General features: G+C 43.8%; 1 protein-coding gene across 2 annotated transcripts in view; it reads right to left on the bottom strand.

Moving 5' to 3' along the window:
* The window catches only part of trit1 (tRNA isopentenyltransferase 1), a 37,808-nt gene that overhangs the window by 5,838 nt on the left and 19,503 nt on the right, over positions 1-12,467 (bottom strand). For both annotated transcript variants that reach the window (XM_035634550.2, XM_035634551.2), the window contains exons 7-8: positions 8,534-8,646; positions 8,318-8,395 (exon numbers count right to left, since the gene is read on the bottom strand). In XM_035634550.2, the coding sequence (XP_035490443.1) occupies positions 8,318-8,395; positions 8,534-8,646 (191 nt within the window). The remainder of the gene's footprint in view (positions 1-8,317; positions 8,396-8,533; positions 8,647-12,467) is intronic.

Below are 12,467 nucleotides of genomic sequence, written 5' to 3'. Positions count from 1 at the left end.
CGACTTATCTATTGCAATGATTACTGATATTGACTGACATGAGAATGTTTACGTTTGTAATAACATTTTTGGCCGTATCTCCAAGCCAATTGCAACAGGCTAATAAAACGGATTTATTGTGCGGCAGAGGGAATATTTCTTCATGAGTGACCATTTAAGTCACTTGGTCAAGTGTCACATCACATGAGGCAATTGACCACATTTCACACGGCTCCCTCTGCATCCGCAAAACTCCCAGAGGCCTGGAGCCATATACAGTAGGGCTCCTTCTGACCTACAGACTTTAATGTGTATAATCAACCTAGTTCCTCTTTAACATGCCAATGACGACCATTCTAATATAGTACTGTATGTTAGCATGCTACAGCCATGGGGATCGTCCTGACTTTAGAGTACATACGCAGACGAGTAGAATGTCTGTGCTGGATTGCACTGTAATCCTTCCAATAGCTGCTCAGACATTTCACGCAAATACAGACAATCACGAAAGCGTGCACAAAAAACGAGTAACTGACTCATGCCACAGAGCCGAGCCACTGGCACGGCAGTTTTTTTGCATATTTGTTTTATATGTTAAGCACAGACACTCAGGTAAATGAATCCCATTAACCTGCAGGGCACAGTTAGCCAACTCAATTATGCCTTAATCCTTTGCACACACAAACTGAGCTGTGGTGTCGAGGGCAGCAGACAACCTTTAGACTGCAGTGACCAACTCTGCTGGGACTCCATTATTACTGAGGAATACAGAGTGCTAACTGTATAACCGGTCATCTATGTGGCCAACAGTATCGCCTCTGTCAGAGGAATGAGTGTGCGTGCGGACAATGAGAGTCTTCACACAAATGCTCACACAACGCCGCAAACTTGGATGGATGGACCGCATTTCAGCTCTGGTCAAAAACGTGTATATTGTTGGTTTAATTCACAATCAGCCACACGGTTAAACATGTGGTGTACTTAATTCATTTCACGTGAAGTTCAGGCGTACTTATACGAATAAGTGACGACGGTGTGAAAGCAAAATCAACATTGAGATCCTTGATTACAGTTTCCATACTACTACGTTTAGTTTTCAATCAAACTATCTCCGTCCAAACGAGCATTTCAGCTCTGTATCAGTATTAATACCCGTCCATGATAACCCACGTGAAACAGGAAACAGATTGTCGACCCTGCAGTTGGTTACTAAGCTACAGAAAATACTTTGAATGAATTAAAGGGGAAGGGTTCACTTCCCTTTGGACCGATGATGAGCTGGAACTATTACTTAAAGTAATGTATTTACAATGTATTGTTTTCATGTTGAGACATAAATGATAAGAACCAATCGGGGAAGCAAATTCTGGTAAGTGCGTCATTGCTTCCATTCCAAACGTCTCCATTTTTGCCTGACCTGACCAGACCACAACACAGCTACAACTGCAACTGAAACTGGGAGAGCAGCGCATGCAAACTAAACCTTACAAAATTCTGGAGTGACAGCAGATGTAAATGTTCATTCTAGCAGTGTGGAGGTAAACTCTCCTGCAAGGGCATCAAGCGGCTTCTCGGTGTGTGTTTTCCATGTGGACGTTCATCATTACAATCCTCGGTCATCTGCGCGTGTTTATGCACTTACATACAGCGGGTCAGTATGTCAGGGTGTGTGTGACTGTTAATCAAAGCCTCAAGTTTCACTTGTGTGGTTACTGTTTGTACCCGTCTGTGTGCGTGTGCGCGTGTGTGTTTAAGAGGGGAAGTCTTTGGTGTTCATGGCACAATAGCGGGCAGGTGCTGGTGGCAAGCGTCACCTGGCAAACCTACGCCAGACACAGAGCTGGAGCTCTCCTGTGCCCTCCTGTTGCCACCATCTCTCTCTCTCGCATCACTTTGTTCTTTTATCTCACTTGACACCACCACCTCCCCCGGCCACTATTCCCTTTTCAGCGACCATCCCACTGGGCAGAGTGGAGTGGTGGTAAATAAAAGGGAGATACTGTGTGTTGGGTTGCCAGATGCTAGATGGAACACCCACCAGCCCATCCACCCACGTTCTTGTTTGGGGGTGTGGTGAAATTTAACTCTGATAATCCGCTCTGCAGTGAATGAGGGTTGATAAGAAACGATGGAGGGACAAAGAGCAGGGTGGTGTGTACACACACACACACACACACACACACACACACACACACACACACACACACACACACACACACACACACACACACACACACACACACACACACACACACACACACACACACACACACACACACACACACACACACACACACACACACACACACACACACACACACACACACAGGCAAGCAGCTGCCCAACGACAGGAGATGCTCTTTCTTGTTGGCAAAGCAAAAGGCAAAGCTCACTGTACTGTAAGTGTGTGTGAGTGTGTGCGCGCGTTTATGATGAAACTGTATTCCACCTGTTGCAACAAATGGGCCAGGAGCCATTTGCTGGCTCCTCATGTTTGCTGAGTGAGGATATACGCCTGTGTGCTCTTTGCTGTAAAACCTCCAGGACCAGTGTCAGTGTGTCTTGTGCTTCCCGAGCTGTCGTCCACACTGGACAGCTGCCTCGATTCACACAGCAGCCTTCTGCCTCTTCCACCTTTTGCCTCCCTCACCTCCTCCACTATCTCTTGTCCATGTTAACATCTCTAGAGCAGGTTAAGTATCCTCATGGGTCGAGCAGTTTTCCGAAGATATTGGGGGGGGGGGCATGCCATTAAATTTGACACGGCTGAATTTAAAATTATGTTTTTTGGTTCCATATCTCCAAATCAAATATCGGTTTTATCATTCTTGTGTTTTTGATAGGTACATCTTACTCAGTAATCAGTAGTTACGTTTCTAGTGGAGTGGAATAATGAAACAGTGAGTGGCACCATGTCCAGAATGCTTTGTCTGCATTAGAGGTAGCTGACGAAGTTATCACTACATCACGTCGTATCTATACCTCGGTTTTTATGCCCTGGCTTTGTTTACAATTTCTGACACCAACTTAGTGCATATATATCAGTACGAGCCGAAAACGAACAAGGAACTTCAGTACAGAAATGTCACCATTGCTAAAAGGGTGTTACCATTACATTTTCATTTGTTTGAAAAAAAGAATCCTTTGCTTGTGTTGCATTTTTATGTAAAAAAAAATGTGTCTGATACATCATTTTTGGATCATTTAAGCTCAAATCTATAATTCTACAATTTTAGCAGATTTGTAGATGGCGCTATGAATCCATTTTGCCACGCCCATGCATAAGATTAATTCCACAACGAATGGGACACTATCCCGGCAAGTCTACAAATTTTGGGTGAGTTTTGATGCAATGCAAAATCAGTGAAAAAAGAGCTCATTCGGGGTGGTAAATAATGATAATCCAGCCTCCAGCTGGTCGGCGCTCGGGCCCTAATGAAAATGTAGTAGTATGGATGGAGCCTCAGTCTCCTTTTAACCCTCTGTGGCTTTCTCACCTTCACCAGGCCTCTCATGTCTTTCCCGGTCTCCTGGAGGGGACAGGCAGGTCTCTGCAGCGACAACAACACTGGCGTGACTTTATCTCCACCGGAGGAGGTAGCATTTGTCTGTGTCTGTGTCCACGGAAGCTTTGCACTTGCTACAAGACCAGGGTGTAAACTCGCTTCACACCTGCTGCCCCCGCTGGATCAGATTACTTTCCTCTCCATCCACCCAGCGATCCATGTGTCGTTTCCTCATTCTCTCTTCGTCTCCCTCCATCTAGAGAGTCTCGGTACAAGTCTGCCATTGGCCGTGTGCTTCGCACAGCAATCTCCTCTCCTTCCACCATCAGTCTGTCACCCCTTCACTACGGGATATAACAACAACCTCTGACCTGCCAGCTGCACACAGCAAAATTGGCAAGTTGTGACAAAGATGTGGATCATTTAATCGCCCAGTCTTCATACTTCTTTAACCGTTTATTGTGGCATTTTCTAGCCATTTAAAGGGGTAGTAAGCAATTTTGGAGAAAACTTGTTTCTCTCTTTATTGTAGTTGTGATTTTGGTGCTCTGGCCGGGCCGCAAACCCACGACCTTGGGCACGGGCATGCAACGCACTTACCACCAGGCCAAGACCCCGGAGTTGCATCACCCGCTAGCATGGCCCTTAAGGTGTCTACGAGTGATGTTTTCAAACTGCACGCGCAGTGTTGTAAGGTGCAGTCCACACCATTCTTTGTTTTTGATTTACAGAGCCAGGGCTGAGCCGAAAAACCAGCTAGCGGACCGTGAGGAAATGTTAGCTGATTTTTACAAAAAGTGTATTGCTAACTGACACAGCACATTGGACATAGCTCTCTCCATCCATCCATCTTGCACTCACTCCCTCACACTTGAGACTAAAAGATACCTACACCCCTGTTACTTAACACTCACGAGGCCTCAGGCAAAACAGCACCTGCGTATCCTAGTTACAGGTAGAGTGGGTGTGCCAGTGTGCACATCTGGGAGCTAAAATAAACATTTTAAAAATTAAATTGTAAAATAAACTCCTGAGAGCTTCGGCGTTCTGTGAATAATATTTGGCGGTTATTTAAATGAATATAACCTCAGATTAACATTTTCCTTACGAGTAATTAAATCCACTAATTAAACATTCCCTTATAAACACACGGACACACGTTATATAAGCACCCACCCACATACAGACGCAAGACAATTTAAGCTTGATTTAATTTGAGCCGGCTGACCTGGCGTTTCAATCCCCACAGCAACCAGAGTCGAGTCCATCATGAACCACGTGGCCTGCTGAAAGGTATTTAAGTCGTTGAACGCCAACCTGCTCTCTCTCACTGTCAGTCACTGCTAAATGCTTAAACTATGACCTGGACACTGGGTTAAACCTGGGGCATTTGAGTTAGTCTCTCTCTGTATGTACCATGTGCATGCACGGTCAACAATCAGCGGGGGGTTTTGTCACTTGTGACTGTGTATGCGTCTGACTGAGGCTCTCAATCGTCTCCACACGTCTTTCCCTTTGACCCATTAGTCTCTGTACGCTTGGTTTGGTCTGCATAGCCCTTGTGTGGTCGGGGCAAATTCCCGGCAGCTCTGTAATGCTTCGAGAGATTAGCCTGCTCAGCTGAGGCCTGCTGGTATCCGTGTGTGTGTGTGTGTGTGTGTGTGTGTGTGTGTGTGTGTGTGTGTGTGTGTGTGTGTGTGTGTGTGTGTGTGTGGCTCAGATGAAACTGAAAAGAGGTCAGCAGTCACAGCAAGAAGGGAGGTGAACAGAAACGACGCAGGACAGAACGATGGGACGAGACAGCATTTACGAGCAGGAGTGGATGCAAGAACAATCCCGCCATTCAGGCGAATAAGCTCCGACGCTGAAAAACAACCCCCATACATATGGAAACATGCTACATTGCGCTTTGTTCTGAACTTTTAAAAAAAGAAATGCCAGCATTAGTTCACCTGGGTGATATTCTCATATTATTTTGTCCAATATGATCATGATAATATTTTACCCACTGTTATACTTGTGGGCACTACTGGTCAAAACGTGTGTGTAGTTCACTACAGAGGGATTTCCAGGACACTACCTTTACTACAACAAGTCCTCCGAACTAAATGACCATAAAGGCCCCTCGTCCCTTACCTCGGAGTGCACCACTGGCTGGACACTGTGTAAAACACATGAAAGTTATGTGTTTTGTTTGACCTGTCCAATTACCACAACCTGCCCCCAACTTGACTTCCTCCTTTGCTCCCATCATGATTACTACTGTATGTGTGGTGGTAGACAGCACCTAATACTAAAATCTATGGGTCATAATAAGTTGCTTGTACGGCCGACCAACGGGGTTGTTCATTTAACAGAACAGTCTAGTTCACTCACAGTTTGACGCAAAAGAAAAGTGTTTTGAGATTGGTTCCAGTGAAATCTGAGTATTTTGGAAAGCTGTGTGGGGTTCATCCTACGCAGCTTCAAACTTTTCTGTAGTTCATTGAACTGAGCTTAACCTTGCCGCAAACACAACCACATCCAACAAGACATTGCGTTGGCAAATCAAATACGTTCAAGTGCACATTTCTAATAGATAACTTTGTAACATCAATTTTATCTCTACGATTTAGCTCGCGTTTGCAAAACGAAAGATAATGTGATTGTTGCTGTGAAAACTTGTCAGAGAATCAAAATCCTTCCTCATAATATATTTATCCACGGTACAATATATATCGCTATCTCCAGCCAAATGCCTTCAAACCCATGGATTTATTACTTCAACTGGACTTCCTGGACCACAACTCATTGTCTCACAACACGTCCCCATCAATGCTTTTTTTTTTTTTTTTTTTAAGGCAGGGCTTTTTGTTCTGGATGACCACTTAGATCCTGGTTGACAAATAGCCGAATTCCCCTTTAAGACCATTGAGACTCCTGCAGAATCTGCAAACACAACATTAAAATGTGGACATTGTTATAGGAGTTTTTTTAAGGAGACTCCTTATAGACTTCATGGGGTGGAAAGTGTAATGGTCCAGACTGCTGTCTTTACGCTTCAAAACTTAAAGAACACTTCAAGACCCAAAGTCAACATAGAAAGTGGTCTGTTGGAATTCCCTGTAGCTACTGCAGTGAACTGTTTAGCAGGAACTACAAAAGCTGCAGAGATTTTCAGGGAACTACTGTCTATGTTTACTTGTGTTTGCAAGTGTTTGAGGTGGTTTATGTTTAATTTAAGTTTTTGAGAGAGCTGTAGAAGGCTTGTGGTCCGTGTTTTGATTGTGGTTCTTTTGAGATGTTGCATTTCCCAAATGTGTACAACTGAGGTGGTGAACGAAATGTGATGTTAAGACCATAGTGAGCAAAATGATGAGAATAAGACCCAGGTTGACAAAATATCAGATTTGAACTGTTTAGGCCTTAAATCTTTGCAGATCCTGCAAAAAAAACCCAACTTTCTCATTACCTCAGGTGACTGAGGAGGAGCGTAGGTACCAACAGAAACTCAGTGGGATACAAAGTTTCGAGCTGCTTTCAGACATGAACTCCACAAAAAAATTGGGTCTGGACATTTTCCGCTGTTTACCTTTCGCCAACGATGAACGCAGCAGGACATTGTCCGAGTCAGACGTGTTCAAACCAACAGGAACATTTCCAGAACATTCCATGGCGTCTGGGTCGAGCATTTACAGTCACCAACACGCCCCAAAGTTCAGAAAATTGCCTGACGCCACATTTGCGGAGATCAGCGTTTTTACAAGCAGCCCCTCCAGAAAAGTTCAGGAAAATATCTGCACTTGTACGTCTGTAAGCAGTTTAAGACTTTGGAGAGTTGGTGTTATGTTGGTTACACGGATCCTCAGATGACGTCTGAGCATTACATGGACTGTTCTGAGGAAACATACTCAGCCTGAAAACCATGCACAAAAGCATAGACAACATCAGACAGATTACTGCATATATAACAAAAGGCCGTAACACACACACACACACACACACACATGTGATGAAGACCATATGGTGTATGTGTAATGGCTAGGCAGACAGTCAGAAAGAGGGGTATTGAGGTTTAGGGCCTGGCGTGGTCTAAGCCACTTGGGCCTAACAGGATTAGGAGGCTGGGTTACTGCAGGACATGTTGCTGGTGGGACGGAGAGGCCAGGTTTCCATTTGGGACAGAGAAACACACAGAGCCTTCATATACATTTAAAAACGCGTCTGACTTCCACGGGTTGTGACGAGGGTGGGAAATCACCACCTGCCAAACGCAGGCTGATTTTGGCTGTGCTGGATACATTTATCCATTTTGCTGTGCCAGCCACTCAGTCAGGTAACCAACCAACCAGTATGGTTCCTTTCTATGTATTTCGTGCCACAGGGGAATTAGTACTGGGAAAAAGGGTCCGCTGCAGGTGTCTGCCAGGAATGGATCTGGACCCATTATTACCTCTGTAATAACGTCACAGCAGCTCAAGCACGCTGCACAAAGTCAAATCTGATTTAGTGCCAGTGCCAAAAGTTGTTTAGAGAATGATGCGCAAAAAAAATGCAAACACACACAAACACACTGTATCCTAAAGCCCAGTAGAGAAGCTTATTGGTAAAGCTAAAGGTGCATGAATCACATCTTGTTAAAGAGAGTGCTGATTGTTAAGGAACTGGACTGTGGAGGACACACACACACACACACACACACACACACACACACACACACACACACACACACACACACACACACACACACACACACACACACACACACACACACACACACACACACACACACACACACACACACACACACACACACACACACACACACACACACACACACACAGGGGACTCACGTTTAAGGAAGCGGTTACGGACCCACTTATTCTGTTTTCGGGCGTAGCGCTTTGTAGCAATCTTCACAGCTTCGATACCTGGTCAGAGTTTAAATGAGGATGGTATAGATGAAAAGGAGACAGGAAATAAAAATCTTTAAATACGCTCTCCTGGTTGACCAGTCAACCAGTGAATCTAAGTCCACCACTGGGACTTTGATCAGGTATTTTTCTGACCTTTGACTCGCAGTGTGTCTTTCTCTTGCTGGGTGCTGCTTTCAGGGGCGGTCAGGTAGTCATGAAACTCCTTAAAACCAATGGACTGGAAAATTCCATGTTGATAGCTCTGGCTGGAGAGGAGAGGAGAGGAGAAAAGAGGAGAGGAGAGGAGGAAATGAAACATTATCAATTAATACAAAAAGTTTCCATCTCCAACTTGACATTTCTAGACACCCAGTGGTGGCTCAAGACACCTTCTCCTCCTCCTCTATCTCTCGCTCCCTCCCTTAACACAGAATATCAGTCTGAGCAGATGTGAGGCCCTTGGAGGAGACAAAGTGACAGAATGACATAAAAAAACTGAATGGCTGTGGCAGAGGGACCCACAGGTGCTGGCACTCGGTAGCCGGACCGAATCGGTTTGGGGCCAGACACCGTTGGTTACCTCACAGACGGTGTACACAGAAACTAAATATCAGAACATATCATGGTGCGCCTGTGTGTGTGTGTGCATGTGTGTGTGTGTGTGTGTGTGTGTGTGTGCACGTGTGTGTGTGTCAAAATGAACCCTTCTTTCATGTATAAAATGCGGTCAGTTTTGTCTCTTTCTAAAACACAAATTCTCCTTTTTTAAACAGACTATAGACCAAACATTGTAATAATAATGATGATAACAACAACCGTGTTTGAGCGATTACTTATAACTTGTAACAGAAACAAGAGGAGGAAACACCCAAAAATAAATCTGGCTAGACGAGCAGAGACAGAGAAATTTGAGAATAGCGGCAGAGCACAGGAAATGTAGAGTCAATGGAGGGAGGAGAGGAAAGACGGAGGAAGAGAGCAGGGGAGGGAGGGAGAGATCTGACCTTGATGTCTGGCCACTGCCAGCCAGCTGGGGATGGAGACATGAGGGTAGAGTAGAGACAGGCGGGGAGAAAGAGAGAGAGACAAAGAGAGAAAGAGACAGAGAAGTGGGGGGGGTGCTTGGGTGATCAGATTGCTGAGAGGGCAATAGTGGCAGAGATGGAGGGAGGCAGAATGAGAGGAGGAGGAGGCGGCTGGTATGGGCTGATGAAAGTAAGGAGGGACAAAAGAAGGGAACTGGTAGCATCCTGGGCATCGTTCCACCAATGCATCAACGCACTGCAGCCACACCCCAACACACACACACACACAGCAGTATGTTTCCACATATTTGTTGCAGCTATCAGTGAAGCTCACAAATGTTTATACACATTAAAGGTCAAACAAAAACTAATAGGTTTGGTCTGAGTAAATGCAAATTTTTACCCAGTATGAATAAAATAAGCTTGATATATTGTACACACCCAGTAAGTAGAAGAAAAATTGATTCATATGTAGAAAAAAAAATAGATCAGATTTTGCAGTTTTGCATTTGCTCCTGTAGCTAAAAAAAGAAATGTCCCAACAGAGATAATGTTGAGAATTTGTTTCCATTAAAGACGGTGCTTGTTGCTAGAAAGTAAAAAAAATTAAGCTCGCTGAATCAGTTGATGTGTGTGTGTGCTTGTGAGTGGAAATGTCAATCATGACAATTTCCAGGGCGGCAGTGATTGGGGGAAAATTCATGGGCAATTACAGAGACTCGTTAGCTTATAAACTGTCCTCTGGTCCTGCACATGTAGTGCTTCAACATTTGTGTCCAGTTGGCCGAGGTCAAACATTATGATGTCGGTGTTTTATGGATCACTTTTCCACAATTCAGAAAATGTCATTAGCAATTCCAGTAAATTCTAATACTGATCTTTCATCGGGGGAAAAAAAAAATACATTCTTATATGTGGCCAGCCGAGAGAAATATGTCACATTGATGTGGACCTGGTGATGTAACTGCTTAGTCTTCATTTACTGAGCACCATTAATCCAATCTGTCATTTGTTACATGTCACAGCTGAGAGCAGAGTTAGGTGCAACAGTGGCAGCCATGCTAGAAGGACTGTTGTGGATTTTTGGTAAAAACACTGTTATTCCTCATCCTGAACAAATTGATCTCACAAATGATTCAGTATTGAAAAAGTATTGAAAAGATTGCAGGTAGGACTGACACAAAACGTGGCAGTCTTCTCTGTAGGTGTAAGAGGGAGCTGTCATATCATAACTGTAGGCCCCATTCACAGAACAGCAACCAGTGTGTGAAGTGAAGAGTGAAGAGTAATGTAAACTACTGATCGTGTGATTACTATTAGATAATGTCAGACACAAGTCGGTAAATGTGAGCGAGGCATCATTTCAGACATGATCGAGTTGAAAAAGCATCAATCAGAGGTGGGACCAAAGTGAATTTGAAAGTTAAGTCTCAATTCTTTCCACTCAAGTCTTAAAGGGGCAGCAAGGGATTTTGGAGAAAGCATGTATCTCTCTTTGTTGTTGTTGTGATTTTACTGCTCTGACCAGGCCACAAACCCGCGACCTCGGGAGTGCGTAAACCAGGACCGTGAGGAAATATCACAACGTTTATTGCTTTAGAATCGCTGACTGCCCCTTTAAGCGTTCAACTTTGGGTTCTGAGTCCTGTAGTCATAACTAGTTGTTCTATACAAGAGTTCAAAATGAGCTCAACCTCAAGCAGCTGCAACATTCAAATCCTACTTTTACATGAATCCATGAGTGAAAATAATCTAAATCATATTATACATGATGTAACAGTCACAGGTGCCATTTTCTGCATTGAGCACTTTTAATTTTTAATACTTTAAATGCTGTTTCCCGATTACACTTACATGGTTTTACTTAAAGCTACAGTGTGTAATATTAAGAAAAACGTATTCAGAGAAAATGAATATATTGTCTATAATTATATGTTCATATATGTATAATCACCTGCAACAAAGAACCAATTTTTTTTTCTTCAACTTTGAATGAGTTAAATATAGTTACATTAGGGGGACCTGACCTCCGTGTAAATTGTTGTGCTGTGTTTCGGTTCCACGGCAACTCGGGAGGTCGGAAAAAAATCAACACCCCGATTTCCGGGGTCCGAGTTCCGAGGTATAATGGAACGCAGCATTACATACGGTTGCGGAAAATTGTCCAGAATACGTCACATTTGTGTTGAATTTCCAGCGATGCGGGAAACCGGAAATGGAATTAGCGGTGTGCCAGCATAAAGTGTCCCCTGTCGGATGCTAAGTTGCTTGCGGTTTGCAACTTTACCACCAGATGCCACCAGAAAAGTGCAAAAACTACACACTGGGGCTTAGATATATTCAATGAAAGAAAATGCAAGGCACCATTAGCAAACAGATTTGTCACCTTGGCAGGTTAACAACAAAAAACGAGTCTGGAAGGGAACCAGCAACACACAACAATGGTAGGTTAGTGTTAGCTAAACATTAGCTCTGTAACTATGTTAACGTTAGCCTCAACTTACCATTCTTTGTGCGACAGGAAGTTTGGAATTTCTTGCCGCTCTGTCAGTAATTTTTGACCTGTCTGTTTGACTAGCTTGTAGTTTCTGTATGCTAATGAAATTATCTTTGGTATGATTTCTTTCCAACTGGCACTTAGCAACGATATCAGTTATTCATGTTTCTCGGGTGAAATTCGATTGGGTGCTGTCATCGATCTGGAGATTGTGGGAAATTGGGTGTCGGCTTGCTGGGAATGAATGGTTTTTAAGTTTCTGATTGAGGAAATGAATTGATTCATGGCACAATTAAAGGAATATTCTTTAAAGGAGACATTCTCACACTCATAATCGGGTTCATACTTTTAATTTGGGTTATTATTTGAAAAGTTGAATGTACGAATGTTCAGAAAATGTCCTCAGACTGTCCATTCCTGCAGCTTCTCTTTCTAGCCTCTCTCTGAAACCCGTTTTTAGCCCCCGTCTCTTTAAGGCTGCTCCCTTCCAATTAAGCCCGAGTCTGCTCTGATTGGCCAGCTAGCCCACTTTGTTGTAATTGGTCAACCATTTCCATTACATTGT

This window comes from Scophthalmus maximus, chromosome 5, assembly GCF_022379125.1.
Source record: "Scophthalmus maximus strain ysfricsl-2021 chromosome 5, ASM2237912v1, whole genome shotgun sequence".
In the NCBI taxonomy this organism is placed as follows: Eukaryota; Metazoa; Chordata; class Actinopteri; order Pleuronectiformes; family Scophthalmidae; genus Scophthalmus; species Scophthalmus maximus.
This window is presented reverse-complemented; position numbering and strand designations above follow the sequence as displayed.